Source organism: Oncorhynchus keta, chromosome 16 (assembly GCF_023373465.1).
Source record: "Oncorhynchus keta strain PuntledgeMale-10-30-2019 chromosome 16, Oket_V2, whole genome shotgun sequence".
NCBI classification, from domain to species: Eukaryota; Metazoa; Chordata; class Actinopteri; order Salmoniformes; family Salmonidae; genus Oncorhynchus; species Oncorhynchus keta.
Window position 1 is genome coordinate 14,583,159 of NC_068436.1, and position 18,077 is coordinate 14,601,235.

At 43.4% G+C, this 18,077-nt stretch overlaps 1 protein-coding gene across 1 annotated transcript; it reads right to left on the minus strand.

Moving 5' to 3' along the window:
• Positions 1-635: 635 nt before the first annotated feature.
• Positions 636-12,144, minus strand: LOC118378513 (methylmalonic aciduria type A homolog, mitochondrial-like). Its single transcript, XM_035765505.2, has 7 exons — positions 11,749-12,144; positions 11,019-11,468; positions 10,623-10,745; positions 8,812-8,982; positions 8,450-8,535; positions 5,327-5,476; positions 636-1,258 (listed from the first exon to the last, which is right to left on the minus strand). The coding sequence occupies exons 2-7, from the start codon at positions 11,428-11,430 to the stop codon at positions 953-955; spliced, it is 1,248 nt and encodes a 415-aa protein (XP_035621398.2). The 5' UTR covers positions 11,431-11,468; positions 11,749-12,144; the 3' UTR covers positions 636-952.
• Positions 12,145-18,077: the final 5,933 nt, after the last annotated feature.

Genomic DNA, 18,077 nt, shown 5'->3' on the forward strand with positions numbered 1-18,077 from the left:
GCTTCCTAGCCCTGGTTCAGTAGCTACGTTCCCACACAAAGCTTCCTAGCCCTGGTTCAGTAGCTACGTTCCCACACAAAGCTTCCTAGCCCTGGTTCAGTAGCTATGTTCCCACACAAAGCTTCCTAGCCCTGGTTCAGTAGCTATGTTCCCACACAAAGCTTCCTAGCCCTGGTTCAGTAGCTACGTTCCCACACAAAGCTTCCTAGCCCTGGTTCAGTAGCTACGTTCCCACACAAAGCTTCCTAGCCCTGGTTCAGCAGCTACGTTCCCACACAAAGCTTCCTAGCCCTGGTTCAGTAGCTATGTTCCCATACAAAGCTTCCTAGCCCTGGATCAGTAGCTATGTTCCCACACAAAGCTTCCTAGCCCTGGTTCAGCAGCTACGTCCCCACACAAAGCTTCCTAGCCCTGGTTCAGTAGCTATGTTCCCACACAAAGCTTCCTAGCCCTGGTTCAGTAGCTATGTTCCCACACAAAGCTTCCTAGCCCTGGATCAGTAGCTATGTTCCCACACAAAGCTTCCTAGCCCTGGATCAGTAGCTACGTTCCCACACAAAGCTTCCTAGCCCTGGTTCAGCAGCTACGTCCCCACACAAACATTTCAGCAACAGAAAACGCCCACAATTATCTAATTCATTTCATAATTTATTCAACTCATTGATTATGATAAAATCTATAAAACTGCATCCATTGATACTCTTCAAGTATAAACCAATAAACGGCAATGTCAAGTCACTTGTATGAGGAAGTAGGTCAGTGTTTCAATTTGAAGGCAGTGTGTTGTGTGTGTGGGATTGGGAGGGGGACCAAGACCTAGAATTCCTTCCCTTCTCTCATCAACAATCAATCGTCCTTACAGAGCAGTGACCTGAGAGACAAGGCGAGAAGAGTAATCAATATTACAGTATATGGATAATGCTGTTGGTATTAGATCTCCACTTCAGCTAGGTCACTGTGAGGAGGAGGATGATGAAGAAGAGGTGAAGGCCTTCAGTAACAGATCAGCCGCCAGGCCCGGTGATATAGCTCCCCTGGTGACCCTGTCCTCTAGCTGGGGTAGCTCCCCCCTGACGGCAGGGTGTTCCTGGAAGTGCCTCAGGACATTCTCCTGGATCAGGCTCCACATCCACACCTTGTGCTGGGCCCTACGTCTGTCCTGGAAGTCCCCGCTGGACAGGGTGGCTGAGCGGAAGGCCTCCATCTTACCCCACAGCTCTGCTACACCCTCGCCTGTCTGGGATGACACATGCACTACCTGGTGGGGGGGGGAGAACCACCCACACACACATGGTTAAGGACCAGTGAGCACACATACTATGTTCTACTATCCTTGTGGGGACCTAAAATGTATTTCAATGGAAAATCCTAATTTTCCCTAACCTTAACCCCTAAACTTAAAATAGCCTTTGTCCAAGTGGGAATGTGGGAAATGGCCCCACAAGGGAGAATTTTTCTTGTTTAACTATCAATTTGTGAACTTTGGGGATTTTCAGTACCCACAAGGATAGTAATACAAGCCCCCCCACACACACACATACATACACACAGTGCATACTGACATACATATACTCTCACATACGGTACTTGTCAGAAGTTTGGACACACCTACTACTCATTCAATGGTTTTTCTTTATTTGTACTATTTTCTACATAGAATAATAGTGAAGACATCAAAACTATGAAATAACACATGAGATCATGTAGTAACCAAAAAAGTGTTAAACAAATCAAAATATATTTTAGATTCTTCTAAGTAGCCACCCTTTGTGTTGATGACAGCGTTGTACTCTTGGCATTCTCTCAACGAGCTTCACCTGGAACGCTTTTCCAACCGTCTTGAAGTGGTTCCCACATATGCTGAGCACTTGTTGGCTGCTTTTCCTTCACTCTGCAGTCCAACTCATCCCAAACCATCTCAATTGGGTTGAGGTCAGGTGATTGTGGAGGCCAGATCATCTGATGCAGCACTCCATCACTCATCTTCTTGGTCAAAAAGCTCTTACATAGATAGGAGGTGTGTTTGGGTCATTGTCCTGTTGAAAAACAAATGATAGTCCCACTAAGCGCAAACAGGATGGGGTGGCGTATCGCTGCAGAATGCTGTGGTAGCCATGCTGGTTAAGTGTACCTTGAATTCTAAATAAATCAGTGTCATCAGCAAAGCACCCCATCACACCTCCTCCTCCATGCTTCACGGTGGGAACCACATGTGGAGATCATCCACTCAACTACTCTGCGTCTCACAAAGACACAGCGGTTAGAACCAAACATCTCAAATTTGGACTCATCAGACCAAAGGACAGATTTCCACCGGTCTAATGTCCATTGCTCATGTTTCTTGGCCCAAGCAAGTCTCTTCTTATTATTGGTGTCCTTTAGTAGTGGTTTCTTTGCAACAATTCGACCTTGAAGTCCTGATTCACGCAGTGTCCTCTGAACAGTTGATGTTGAGATGTCTTACTTGAAATATGTGAAGCATTTATTTGGGCTGCAATCTGAGGTGCAGTTAACTTTAATGAACTAATCCTCTGCAGCAGAGGTAACTCTGGGTCTTCCTTTCCTGTTGTCCTCATGAGAGCCAGTTTCATCATAGCCCCTGATGGTTTTAGCGACAGCACTTGAAGAAACTTTCCAAGTTCTAGACATTTTCCGGATTGACTGACCTTCATGTCCTGAAGTAATGATGGACTGTCATTTCTCTTTCCTTATCTAAGCTGTTCTTGCCATAATATGGACTTGGTCTTTACCAAACAGGGCTATCTTATGTATACCCCCCTACCTTGTCACAATACAACTGATTGGCTCAAACGCATTAAGAAGGAAAGAAATCCCACAAATGAACTTTTAACAAGGCACACATGTAAATTGAAATGCATTCCAGGCGACTACTACTACTAGAGAATGCCAAGCGTTTGCAATGCTGTCATCAAGGCAAAGGGCGGCTATTTTGAAGAATCTCAAATCTAAAATATATTTTGATTTGTTTAACACTTTTTTGGTTACTACATTATTCAATGTGTGTTATTTCACAGTTTTGATGTCTCCACTATTATTCTACAATGTAGAAAACAGTAAAATAAAGAAAAACACTGGAATGAGTAGGTGTGTCCAAACTTTTGACTGGTACTGTATATGAACGCACACGTGTGGACCGCCATGTAGTTGGCAATCAATCCCCATGCAGGCACAGTGACACACCACAGATATCACACACCCAGTGGGGTGTCTGTATTCCCCATATCCACCTCAGGCCTGTTCAGACAACACAAGTGTTTTTTTAACTAGGCAAGTCAGTTAAGAACAAATTCTTATTTTCAATGACGGCCTAGGAACAGTGGGTTAACTGCCTGTTCAGGGGCAGAACAACAGATTTGTACCTTGATTTAAGGGCTAAACAACTCATTATTGATCAGTGCTTGAATGAGAGTGACGGCACTACAAAAAGGGAACTGTGTGAAGTCATATCTCAATGGTGCAACACACTATCAAGCTGTATTCTATCTAGTCATTTATAAATTGGTCTGTTCACAATTTAAGTGTGCCAATAGAAATGTGTTTCTGACATGGGGAAATACTGTAGAAATGTCTTACAAAGCTACAGTCAAAATGATTAATCCGCTAGAAGGGAGCCTTCCAAAGTCCCCTCCCCTGAACCTAATATTGAGAGGCAGAGGAACCATGTGGAGACCCATTAAAATCACTGTGGTGGATATCTCCTGTCCTGAAGTCAGTGTTGCTGCCTCTGGTACTAGTGGAAAGAGGAACAGGGCCAGAGAGTGAGAGAGACAAATGGAGACAGAGAGAGATGAGATAGATGGAGATGAAGAGAGAGATGAGATAGATGGAGATGAAGAGAGAGAGAGGTGGAGAGAAATGGAGACAGAAAAACAGAGAGAGATGAGATAGATGGAGATGAAGAGAGAGAGAGGTGGAGAGAAATAGAGACAGAAAAACAGAGAGAGATGAGATAGATGGAGATGAAGAGAGAGAGAGGTGGAGAGAAATAGAGACAGAAAAACAGAGAGAGATGAGATAGATGGAGATGAAGAGAGAGATGGGATAGATGGAGATGAAGAGAGAGAGAGGTGGAGAGAAATAGAGACAGAAAAACAGAGAGAGATGAGATAGATGGAGATGAAGAGAGAGAGGGGTGGAGAGAAATAGAGACAGAAAAACAGAGAGAGATGAGATAGATGGAGATGAAGAGGGAGAGAGGTGGAGAGAAATAGAGACAGAAAAACAGAGCGAGATGAGATAGATGGAGATGAAGAGAGAGAGGGGTGGAGAGAAATAGAGACAGAAAAACAGAGAGAGATGAGATAGATGGAGATGAAGAGAGAGAGGGGTGGAGAGAAATAGAGACAGAAAAACAGAGAGAGATGAGATAGATGGAGATGAAGAGAGAGAGGGGTGGAGAGAAATAGAGACAGAAAAACAGAGAGAGTGCAAGAAAGAGAGAGAACCAGAGAGCGAGACAGGTCTGGGAGTCTCATCTGAGTGGGTGGGCTGCTAATCAGGAAAATACATGACACAGCAGCTCTCTATTCAGAGTGGGGGGGAAGAGGGGGATGGAGGGAGGGAGGGAGGGAGGGAGGGAGAAGGGTGGGTGGGTGGCGGTAGGGGACTTTGGCAGGGTGCCAGGTGAGCAGATGCTGCATTGAGCCGCGCGCTGTCGGTCTGAGACAAAGAGACAACGCTCGGCCCAGGGCGGGGAGACATGCAGAGAGCACCCCCTCCCCACCCCGGGAACACTGCGACAGACTAGAGTGCCCTGATGATGACATCACATTATCCCCCTCCCCCAGGTCAGCTGACCTTGTTGTGCAGTGGGACGGCCTGTCGGCTCTGGTGATGTGCGCGTGTGGAGAGTTGAGGGCGGCAAAAAAGGATTTTCAGGGGAAATGTAACACAGCTCTCCAATAGAGGATATGAAGAAGAATATCAGGTTCCAACGCGCAGTTTCCTGGAGTTTGAGGCAATATGATCTTTTTCATGTTTTGCTATTTTTTGTCACATGTTTTATTTTATTTTTACCTTTATTTAACTAGGCAAGTCAGTTAAGAACAAATTCTTATTTTCAATGACGGCCTAGGAACAGTGGGTTAACTGCCTGTTCAGGCATGCATTTATTTCTCATTTTCTGTTTTTACTTCTTAATTCTGTGCATATGAAAGTATGAGCACAAACTCCCATAACCCAACACGAACCACGTTCCAGGTCTTTGGACTTTTTCCTGAGCAGCTATTTGAAGCACATTTATACATAGGTTTAACCCCTTCGCACTACCACTCAGACAAAAAACATTCAACCCAATACAACCCACCTTAGGGTTCCAGGACTTTGATTTCTTCCTGAGCAGTTTCAGAGCGCTGGTATACTCTGCCTGGATTCTCCTGGCTGGTACTAACAGGTCTCCGTCTGCTTTAGTGACCACCACCAGATCTGCCTTCTCGATGATGCCTCGCTTAATGCCCTGGCAATGGAGAACACACACAGATTCAGTACTGTGCCCTGAACTTTACAAAATGTCCCTAGACGGCTACCACCCGGTTACTCAACCCTGCACCTTAGAGGCTGCTTGCCCTATGTACATAGTCATGGAACACTGGTCACTTTAATAATGCATACCGTTTTACTCAGCCTCACAAGTCCTCAACTAGCAGCTTCATTAAATAGTACCCGCAAAACACCAGTCTCAACATCAACAGTGAAGAGGCGACTCCAGGATGCTGGCCTTCTAGGCAGAGTTGCAAAGAAAAAGCCATATCTCAGACTGGCCAATAAAAATAAAGATTAAGATGGGCAAAAGAACATAGACACTGGACAGAGTAACACTGCCTAGAAGGCCAGCAGCCCGGAGTCGCCTCTTCACTGTACAAATACATTGTTTAATTAATTAATTAATTGTTTAATTAGCGTAGGATTTTAACTTGTATGTGGGTGCCTAAGAAAATACAGAAGAACAGTTAAACTGTGTTTGAACTAGGCCTCTGAGCCTATGAGAGCATAGGGAGTACTTCTCAAGGTTTCCCTAATCTCAGGGGAATGGAACTGTCGGCTGGGTAGTGATACACAGTGGTGAGAACTATAGAGATAAAACTCACCTACTGTTTAAAAAAAAAAAAAAAAAATTACCTAGGCAAGTCAGTTAAGAACAAATTCTTATTTTCAATGACGGCCTAGGAACAGTGGGTTAACTGCCTGTTCAGGGGCAGAACGACAGATTTTGTACCTTGTCAGCTCGGGGATTTAAACTTGCAACCTTTCGGTTACTAGTCCAATGCTCTAACCACTAGGCTACCCTGCCGTTTGTGTAGAAGTATGTGCGTAGGATACCTACTGTTTGTGTAGAAGTATGTGCGTAGGATACCTACTGTTTGTGTGGAAGTATGTGCGCAGCTATAAAATGGATGTCTTTGTATAATGGACTTCAGAACGTTCTCTGAATAAACTGTACTATCTTTTTGCATAAGAGTCTTTGACTAATTATTATTAAACCCATGGTCTTACAGATCTCGGGGATTGGTCAGAGCTATTGATTGTCAGTTATTATCATTGGAATTGAAAATTCTCATGACAAATAGTCATTTCCAACATTAACAATGTCTACACTGTATTTCGGATCAATTTTATGTTATTTTAAGACAAAAAAAAAGAAGCTTTTCTTTCAAAAACAAGGACATTTCTAAGTGGTCCCCAAACTTTTGAACGGTAGTGTATATGACATTCTTCAACGTAGGCACCCTTTGCATTGATGACAGCTCTGCACACTATTGACATTCTCTCAACCAGCTTCATGAGGTAGTCACCTGGAATGCATTTCAATTAACAGGTGTGCCTTGTTAAAAGTTCATGTGGAATTTCTTTCCTTCTTAATGCGTTTGAGCCAATCCGTTGTGTTGTGACATGGTAGGGGTGGTATACAGAAGATGGTCTTAACCAAGTCCATATTATGGCAAGAACAGCTCAAATAAGCAAAGAGAAACAACAGTCCATCATTACTTTAAGACATGAAGGTCAGTCAATCTGGAAACTTTCAAGAACTTTGAACGTTTCTCCAAATTCAGTCGCAAAAACCATCAAGAGCTATGATGAAACTGGCTCTCATGAGGACCGCCACAGGAAAGAAAGACCCAGAATTACCTCTGCTGCAGAGTATAAGTTCATAAATTGCAGCCCAAATAAATGCTTCACAGAGTTCAAGTAACAGACACATCTCAACATCAACTTCATTGTTGAATTGCTGCAAAGAAACCACTACTAAAGGAAACCAATAAGAAGAAGAGACTTGCTTGAAAGACAGTAACACGAGCAATGGACAATAGACCGGTGGAAATCTGTCTTTGGTCTGATGAATTCAAATTTGAGATTTATGGTTCCAACCGCCATGTCTTTGTGAGACGCAGAGCAGGTGAAGGGATGATTTCCGCATGTATAGTTCCCACCGTGAAGCATGGAGAAGGTGGTGTGATGATGCTTTGCTGGTGACGCGGAGCGATTTATTTAGAATTCAAGGCACACTTAACCAGCATGGCTACCACAGCATTCTGCAGCGATACGCCACCCCACCTGGTTTGTGTAACAGGACAATGACCCAAACACACCACCTATCTGTGTACGGGCTATTTGACCAAGAGGTAGAGTGATGGAGTGCTGCATCAGATGACCTGGCCTCCACAATCACCTGACTTCAACCCAGTTGAGATGGTTTGGTATGAGTTAGACCGCAGAGTGAAGGAAAAGCAGCCAACAAGTTCTCAGCATGTGGGAACTCTTTCAAGACTGTTCAAAAAGCATTCCAGGTGAAGCTGGTTGAGAGAATGCCAAATGTGCAGAACTGTCATCAAGGCAAAGGGTGGCTACTTTGTAGAATATCAAATATATTTAGATTTCTTTAACACTTTGTTGGTTACTACATGATTCCATGTGTTATATCATTTGTTTTGATGTCTTCACTATTATTCTACAATGTAAAAAAATAGTACAAATAAAGGGAAAAAAACATTTAAAAATGTAATGAGTAGGTGTGTCCACAGAAATGACTAAATATGTGTATGTGACCAACATGATGTGCTTTGAATCAACTTTATTGATCTCCAGAGGAAGAATTGGATGTAAATCTTATGTCTATACGTCTAAGCTGATTGATGGACTGTGATCCTGTTTGAATACTTAAGTGCATCCTGAGACAGGATAAGTGAAGACAACAGGGTGGAAAGAAACCATTTAGTTTCTTTTTCAAATATGAAAGGAGTGAGGAATCAGGGATGTACTTTAAAGCCAGTTGAACTAATCTCATGAGACATTTATATACATCAAGAATCAATGGATATAATTCCTTTAAATGATCAAAAATGTCTGTAAATATCAGAAGATATTCAATGTCACAAGATATTCACAGGTTCTTTAATGGCATTGTAACAGGGGAGTGTGATGGAGGTCTGACCTGTAGTTCATCGCCCCCTGCTGGTGGGATCAGCAACACAAACATGTCCACCATGTCAGCCACCGCAAACTCTGACTGGCCTACGCCTGAGGACACAACACACAATGAAACCAAGTATTTATGAAACGCTAGATACCATAGGAATTTTATTAATAAGCTATGAGCTATGTTATATAATTTCATCATTTTATCCTTCATGCCATTTAGACTTTATAAACCACGTAATGTAGAAGATGCAAAGCATGAATCACAATGAGATTAAATCTGGTTCAATAAAAACTGTGCAGGTGGCCTATCCCAGGTGGAGATTTGTCCCTTCTGAGGCTTTTAAAAACAGTCGACTCAACCATTGAGTTCCTCACCTACAGTTTCTACCAGAACGATGTCGTAGCCACCCCCCTCACACAGTACTATGGCCTCATTGGTGGTCCGGGTGACTCCTCCCAGTGTTCCAGAGGTGGGGGAGGGTCTGATGAAAGCACTCATGTCTCTGGAGAGCTCAGTCATACGAGTCTTGTCACCCATCAGAGACCCTGGGGAGAGGGGGAGGATTTATGCGTAACACCAACATAAAGTGAAAGTGGTAGTATATCAGTATAGCTATCAATATTTAATAATAATCCTTTGCCTAGCTTGAAGAAGATATATGTGAGGAACACAGGAGGCTGCTGAGGGGGGGGGGCGGCTCGTAATACATGTCCAGAACAGAGCAAACGGAACGGCATCAAACACCTGGAAACCATGTATTTGATACCATTCCACTGATTCCGCTCCAGTCATTAACACGAGTCTGTCCTCCCCAATTAAGGTGCCACCAACCTCCTGTGATGAGGAAATGATGTTCAACAACATTGAACAAGAAGGAATGGTTATGTCAATGTTCACAAAATCCCACTTGTTACGGTGCAAGAGTCTGTCTGGCATTACGAGGCATTCTAACAGACCCATTTAAACCAATACATATACCCCACAACACTGATGAAATACCATGCACAAACACAGCAATAAAACACTCCTTCCGTGGCCTCCAACTGCTTTTAAACGCTAGTAAAACCAAATACATGCTTTTCAACCGTTCGCTGCCTGCACCCGCACACCCGACTAGCATCACCATCCTGGATGGTTCCGACCTAGAATATGTGGACATCTATAAGTACCTAGGTGTCTGGCTAGACTGTAAACTCTTCTTCCAGACTCATATCAAACATCTCCAATCTAAAATCAAATCTAGAGTCGGCTTTCTATTCCGCAACAAAGCCTCCTTCACTCACGCCGCCAAACTTACCCCAGAAAAACTGACTATCCTACCGATCCTCGACTTCGGCGATGTCATCTACAAAATAGCTTCCAATACTCTACTCAGCAAACTGGATGCAGTTTATCACAGTGCCATCCGTTTTGTTACTAAAGCACCTTATACCACCCACCATTGCGACCTGTATGCTCTAGTCGGCTGGTCCTCGCTACATATTCGTCGCCAGACCCACTGGCTCCAGGTCATCTACAAGTCCATGCTAGGTAAAGCTCCACCTTATCTCAGTTCACTGGTCACGATGGCAACACCCACCCGTAGCACGCACTCCAGCAGGTGTATCTCACTGATCATCCCTAAAGCCAACACCTCATTTAGCCGCCTTTCCTTCCAGTTCTCTGCTGCCTGTGACTGGAACGAATTGCAAAAAAAAAAAAACCGCTGAAGTTGGAGACTTTTATCCTCACCAACTTTAAACATTTGCTATCGGAGCAGCTAACCGATCGCTGCAGCTGTACATTGTCCATCGGTAAATAGCCCACCCAATTTACCTACCTCATCCCCATACTGTTTTTATTTATTTACTTTTCTGCTCTTTTGCACACCAGTATCTCTACCTGCACATGACCATCTGATAATGTATCACTCCAGTGTTAATCTGCTAAATTGTAATTATTCACCTACCTCCTCATGCCTTTTGCACACAATGTATATAGACCCTTTTTTTCTACTGTGTTATTGACTTGTTTATTGTTTATTCCATGTGTAACTCTGTGTTGTTGTCTGTTCACACTGCTATGCTTTATCTTGGCCAGGTCGCAGTTGTAAATGAGAACTTGTTCTCAACTAGCCTACCTGGTTAAATAAAGGTGAAATAAAAACATTGAAAAAAATAAAATGTAGAATGATGTGGAAACATACCTCCTGTAGTGCATGATGAGGGGTCAACAGCCAGAACAGAGACTTTATGTCCTTGTCCTGTGAGCATCTTCCCCACCACCTCAATGAAGGTGGACTTCCCAGCTCCAGGTGGGCCAGAGAGACCTACAGACAGGCGTCACCTCACAGAGGACAAACATGCACGTACACCAAGCCCACACTCTTCCTCATATGGTAGTTTAGACTTAGCTACCTCAAGTGTAGGAGTACAAAAATCTTCAATAAAAAGCCCACATTGCAGCCACCAATTCAAGCGTTCCAACTCTTAAGGACTCTGCAAGCCACTAGTTCAAATGTTCACATATTATTGGGTCTGCGTGCATTCTATGTACTGGGCATAGACACAACAATGTTGAACATAACAATCCACATACTAACCCACTCTGAAGGCCAGGGGTTTCCCTCCGTTCTGTTTCTCCTGCTCCTTCCTGTGGGCCAGTACTCTCTGTAGCAGGACCTGGGCCAGCTCTTTCTTTCTGGGATGCTGGGTCTCCACCAGGGTAATGGACTCAGCCAGACTGGCCCGCTGACCTGAGATCAGTCCTTCATACAGCTTATTCAACAGCCTCTGCTCTGGTGGACTCAGCTCCTTGATGTAGCTGAGGGTGGATTCCACACACATACCACGGATGTGTTGGGAGTTAAGCCCAGGGAATGAGGGGGTACAAGGGGTACGAGTGCAGGATGGTGGGCGTAGCTGGCGGAGGAGGCATCGGCCCCATGTTGGGGTGACAGTTCGTAAGGGGGAGGACAAGCCGTGGAGAAGCGGAAAGAGTACTGAGGGTCCCATGATTGCCTGGCACTGGTCCCTTCTCTAGGGGAGAGAGTCTGATAATGATGTAACGTTAGACAACAGGCATTCAGTAGAGGTTTGTGACACATTTCAGTTCATTCAACAAGACAGAACCAAAACAAAGCTGATGCTGATTACTCTATGACACTCACGTTGGGCTATTTAGACTGTTTGAGGTTGTGGCATTCAGGAGCAAATTCTTCCAGTAGAAACGAATGGACATATGCATACATACAGTACATACACCGGTAACTGATTGACAAGTAGCCTATAGCTGAACAGTTACAAAACGTGTACATACAATGGAGAACTCACCTTGACAGCTAGCTATTTGAACATAAATCTGCTTCGTTCAGCTTTGCTGTTGTCCTCTAATATTGCTCCATACACTTTCATAACTGAGTATTAATTTTTGGAATAAAGAAAATAAGGATAATTCTGTCATTAGATACTCCAAAGCAACCACACGTTGACCTACCAGTGTTTTGGTATTCACTAGCTACCACAGTCACAAAGTGGGAAACTCTGCCCATTTCTATCTTCTTAAAATGTGATATGAAACCTAACATTGACCCTAACTTTAACCACACTGCTAACCTTATGCCTAGACATAACCTTAAAGTAAGACCAAAAAGCACATTTTTATTTTCATAAATCTTTTGACTTCGTGGCTGTGCTATCTAGTGAAACCCAGTGGGTATTGTTTTTTTTGCTTCGTTCACTTCCTACTTCCTGTGACGTTAAACACCGCCCCTTTCTAGAAAAGTAGTACTAATCAAGGCCACACGGTGGTAGCAGTTAGTCGTGGTTGAGCTCTTGTCTTCACAATTCACTCAATTTGAAATTCAAGGGAATCATTTTAGAAGGTATTTATCTAGGGATGGATAACTCTGGCACAATTTTGAATATGTATTTTGCAAGATTTTTCCATTTTCAGCCATTGTGGCCATACAATTTCATGTTAGTGTCTTGAGTTGTAATATTTTTGTGGGTGCTTCTACAGTTCATGTCCTATTTCACACAGGTACACATGTATTAAAATCAAATTAAATCTAAGTGTATTTGTCATGCGCGCCGAATAAAAATTTCAGTGAAATGCTTACTTACAGGCTCTAACCAATAGCGCAAAAAAAGGTGTTAAGTGAACAATAGGTAAGTAAAGAAATAAAACAACAGTAAAAAAAAACAGGCTATATACAGTAGCGAGGCTATAAAAGTAGCAACGCCACATACAGACACTGGTTACTCAGGCTGATTGAGGTAGTATGTACATGTAGATATGGTAAAAGTGACTATGCATATATGATGAACAGAGAGTAGCAGTAGCGTAAAAGAGGGTGTGGTGGGTGGTGGTTGTCACGTTCTGACCTTAGTTCCTTTTTTATTTGTTTGTGTTAGGTTAGTCAGGGCGTGGTTTGGGTGGGTAGTCTATGTTATTTTTTCTATGTTGTTATATTTCTATGTGTTTGGCCGAGTATGGTTCTCAATCAGAGGCAGGTGTCGTTCGTTGTCTCTGATTGAGAATCATACTAAGGTAGCCTGTTTTCCCCATTTTGGTTGTGGGTGTATAATTTCTGTGTAGTGTCTGTTCACCTGGCAGAACTGTTTCGTTTTCTCTTCGTTGTTATTTTGTGTGGTGTTCAGTTTTTCAATTAAAATATGATGAACACTTGCCACACTGCATTTTGGTCCTCCTCTCCTTCCACCAACGAGAATCGTTACAGTGGGTGGCGGGACACAATGCAGATAGCCCAGTTAGCCAACGTGCGGGAGCACTGGCTGGTCGGTCCAATTTTAATCTATTAAAAAATATATATATTTCACCTATATTTAACCAGATAGGCTAGTTGAGAACAAGTTCTCATTTGCAACTGCGACCTGGCCAAGTTAAAGCATAGCAGTTCGACACATACAACAACACAGAGTTACACATGGAATAAACAAAACATACAGTCAATAATACAGTAGAAAAAAAGTAAACAAAAAGTCTATATACAGTGAGTGTAAATTAGGTAAGATACGGGAGTTAAGGCAATAAATAGGCCATGGTGGTGAAATAATTACAATACAGCAATTAAACACTGGAATGATAGATGTGCAGAAGATGAATGTGCAAGTAGAGATACTGGGGTGCAAAGGAGCAAGATAAATAAATACAGTATAGGGATGAGGTAGTTGGATGGGCTATATTACAGATGAGCTACGTACAGGTGCAGTGATCTGTGAGCTGCTCTGACAGCTGGTGCTTAAAGATAGTGAGGGAGATATGAGTCTCCAGCTTCAGTGATTTTTGCAGTTCGTTCCAGTCATTGGCAGCAGAGAACTGGAAGGAAAGGCTGGAATTTGCTTTGGGAATTTGCTTTGGGGGTGACCAGTGAGATATACCTGCTGGATTACGTGCTACGAGTGGGTGCTGCTATGGTGACCAGTGAGCTGAGATAAGGCAGGGCTTTACCTAACAGAGACTTGTAGATGACCTGGAGCCAGTGGGTTTGGCGATGAGTATGAAGCGATGGCCAGCCAACGAGAGAGTACAGGTCGCAGTGGTGGGTGGTATATGGGGCTTTGGTGACAAAACGGATGGCACTGTGATAGACTGCATCCAATTTGTTCAGTAGGGTGTTGGAGGCTATTTTATAAATGACATTGCCGAAGTCGAGGATCGGTAGGATGGTCAGTTTTACGAGGGTATGTTCGGCAGCATGAGTGAAGGATGCTTTGTTGCGAAATAGGAAGCCGATTCTAGATTTCATTTTGGATTGGAGATGCTTAATGTGAGTCTGGAAGGAGAGTTTACAGTCTAGCCAGACACCTAGGTATTTGTAGTTGTCCACATATTCTAAGTCAGAACCGTCCAGAGTAGTGATGCTGGACGGGCGGGCAGGTGCGGACAGCGATAGGTTGAAGAGCATGCATATAGTTTTACTTGCATTTAAGAGCAGTTGGAGGCCACGGAAGGAGAGTTGTATGGCATTGAAGCTCATCTGGGGGTTAGTTAACACAGTGTCCAAAGAAGGGCCAGAAGTATACAGAATGGTGTCATTGAGGTTTTTTGAGGTAGTATGTACATGAATGTATAGTTAAAGTGACTATGCATATATGATAAACAGAGAGTAGCAACAGCGTAAAAAGAGGGGTTGGGAGGGGGCACACAATGCAAATAGTCCGGGTAGCCATTTGATTACCTGTTCAGGAGTCTTATGGCTGTGTCAATTGTGTCAATTGTGTGTGTCAATTTCATGTCCCAACTCCCCAAGGGTGATCCGAAGGCTTTTATACCTAAGGGCCTTGCAACAGGTGTTCTTCCAATACCATGGCCTCAGTCTATATCAGAGGAGGCTGGTGGGAGGAGCTGTTTGATGTGTTTGATTCCGTTCCATTCATTTCATTCCAGCCAGTATAATTTGAGCCCGTCCTCCTATAGCTCCACCCATCAGCTTCCACTATATCTGGTCACACCACTCTTCTATCCACACTCATTCTCCTCATATGAGAACTCACCCTCAAAGAATCATACTTGCAAAATATGCGTTCTTGACTAAATATGAATGATTTTGTGATTTATTTTGAGGTTAAATATCATCATGGTGTATTCTTCTGTTTGCTTCAAGGCGCTACATGGCCATTAGGACGTCTGCATTGGCCATGCAGCATTTATGGTGATACAGCCTCTGCAGAAGTCAGGGCATTCTTGATTTTCACCAAGCAGCGCAGAGCAGTTGTGAATTAAGTTTTCAAGGAAGTGAGTTTGTGTTTAAACAGGACCTCTCGCCCCCACCTACCATTAACCAATCATGTCAATGCGGAGCTATACAGAGCCCTCCGCATTTGTTATAAAATTTAAGAGGCGCATAGCGATGCGGTAGAGTTCAATTAGGTCTCTGCGTGCCTCTAGAGCACATATGTCAGAGTCAAGGCCCGCGGGCCACATCCGGCCCGCGAGAAGGTTTTTACGGCCCCTGGGATGATCTTGATTTATTATTAGAACCGCCCGCAGACCGCAGCAAGCCGGCAGCCCGCAGATCTTTTACACGCACCAATACTACATTTCCCACAATGCAACGGTGACGCACCGAGCAGTAGGCTGCTTCATTTCAATATTTATTGGCACAGCAGTTGTCAGCATCACAGTAAAATTAACTTTCAGATACCCATCAAAAATGGCAAAATGGAAGGTGGACACTGAGAACCGGGGTTTCAAACAAGGTGGGAGTCGGAGTATTTGTTCACGGAGGTAGCTGGAAAACCTGTGTGTCTTCTGTGTGGAGAAAGTGTGGCGGTACTGAAAGAGTATAATCTGAGACGACATTATGAAACGAAACACGCGGACAAAAACAAGAATATGGACATGGAACAAAGGCTACAAAAGGCAGAGGAATTAAAACGAGGCCTCAAATCTCGACAGGCTCTGTTCAAAAAAGCCAAATCACAAGGCCAGGCTGCTGTCAAGGCCAGTTTTATTTTGGCAGAAGAGATCGCTAAATCAGCCCGGCCATTTACGGAGGGGGATTTCATCAAAAACTGCATGATTAAAGTTTGTGACGAAGTTTGCCCAGAAAAAAGGCAACTCTTTTTAAATGTGAGTCTGAGCAGAAACACCATTGCCGAGAGAGTAGACCAGTTGTCCATCAATCTAAAAGAGCAGCTTGTGAAAAAGGGAAAAGATTTCATTGCATATTCCTTGGCTGTGGATGAGAGCACCGACATTTCTGACATTGCCCAGTTGTCAATTTTCATCCGCGGAGTGGACTCCAGCCTAAGCGTGACAGAGGAGTTTTTGGCTTTACGTCCTATGCATGGCACAACTACGGGGCATGATTTGTATGAAGAGGTGTCAAGATGTGTAAATGAGATGGAGCTGCCTTGGGAAAAACTCGTGGGTTTGACAACCGACGGAGCACCTGCGATGTGTGGACACAGGAGCGGACTGGTGGCGAAGATACGGGAAAAGATGCAAGAGGAAAACGCGACAGGTGAGCTGACAGCTTATCATTGTATCATACACCAGGAAGCGTTGTGCGGTAAAGCCTTGAAAATGGAGCATGTAATGAGCATCATCACGCGCACAGTTAACTTTATCAGAGCCAATGGTTTGAATCACCGCCAGTTCAAGGCATTTCTGACGGAGTTAGAAACGGAGCATGGTGATTTGCCTTATCACACAGAGGTGCGATGGCTAAGCCAGGGAAAGGTGCTTCAAAGATGTTTCGAGCTTCGTGAGGAGATTTGTCTGTTCTTGGACAGCAAAGGGAAAGACACAACACAACTCCGAGATGAAATGTTTCTGTGTGAAATGGCTTTTCTGTGTGACATTACGAGTCATCTGAATGCAATGAACTTGCAGCTGCAGGGTCGGGATCGTGTCATCTCTGATATGTACAGTACAGTGAAGGCATTTAAAACCAAACTGACTCTGTGGGAGACGCAGATGCGGAAAGAAAATTTGAGCCACTTTCCCAGCTGCCAGACCATGAAAGAGAAGCTCTCTACCAGTGCGTTCCCGAGCGCACAGTTGGCTGATAAAATAGGTATGCTTGCCGCTGACTTTCGACGCTGATTTGCTGACTTTGAAGCACAAAAAAGCAGGTTGGAACTGCTCGGTAACCCATTTGCTGTTGACGTGGAAAGCTCACCACCAAACCTCCAAATGGAGTTGATTGACCTCCAATGCAATGATGCACTGAGGGCAAAATATGCGGCAGTGGGTGCTGCGGAGTTCGCCCGTTTCCTCCCCGACACAATGCCCCAGCTGCGCATCCAGGCTGCTCAAACGTTGTCTATGTTTGGCAGCACATACCTGTGTGAACAACTGTTTTCTTTGATGAACTTGAACAAAACATCACACAGAAGTCGACTTACTGCTGAACACCTCCACTCAATTCTGAGGATTTCCTCAGCTCAGAGCCTTACCCCGAACATTGATGAACTTGTGGAAAAGATGGGACACCACCAAGTATCACCCTCAACCTCAAACAAGTGAACATTACTGTGCAATCACATATTTAGAGTTTTTACTCAGTTCAAGTTTAAAAGTTAAAGTTTAATATTTGTTTTCACTGCATGTTACTTCTCCTTAAACAAAGTGTTGTTTTTGATTAATAGATTTTTGCACTTTATTTTATTGTATTTCAATCCAATTATATTTTAAAAATATTTCAGTTGAGTGGATGATAGAAAATTGCTATTATTGTTTTTTTCTTTGAAGTAAATTTAGCCCACTTTTGCTAAAATAGAAAATATAGGCTACTGATGGTGCCTTGAATACCGGTTTCTTTCATTTAATGTTCATGTTATGGGGATTTTTATATAAAGGAAATTTGTCTTTTGTGTCTGTTGAAAATTAAAGATTACTGACAGAGCCATAAGAAAATATTGCTTTATTTATCTGATCATATTGGAATATATTTGTTAGGTTTTCAGTAGGTTCAATTAGGTTCACTAGACTATATGCGTCATTTAAAAATTTTTCAATGAACATTCGAACAGTCCGGCCCTCGGCTTGTAGCTAAATTTTTTATTTGGCCCTCCGTCCATTTGACTTTGACACCCCTGCTCTAGAGGATACGGGATTGCGCCACTCCATACGGCGCGGCGCATCCGATCACATTTCAGATCAAGCCTAAATTGGCTCTTATGCAATATTT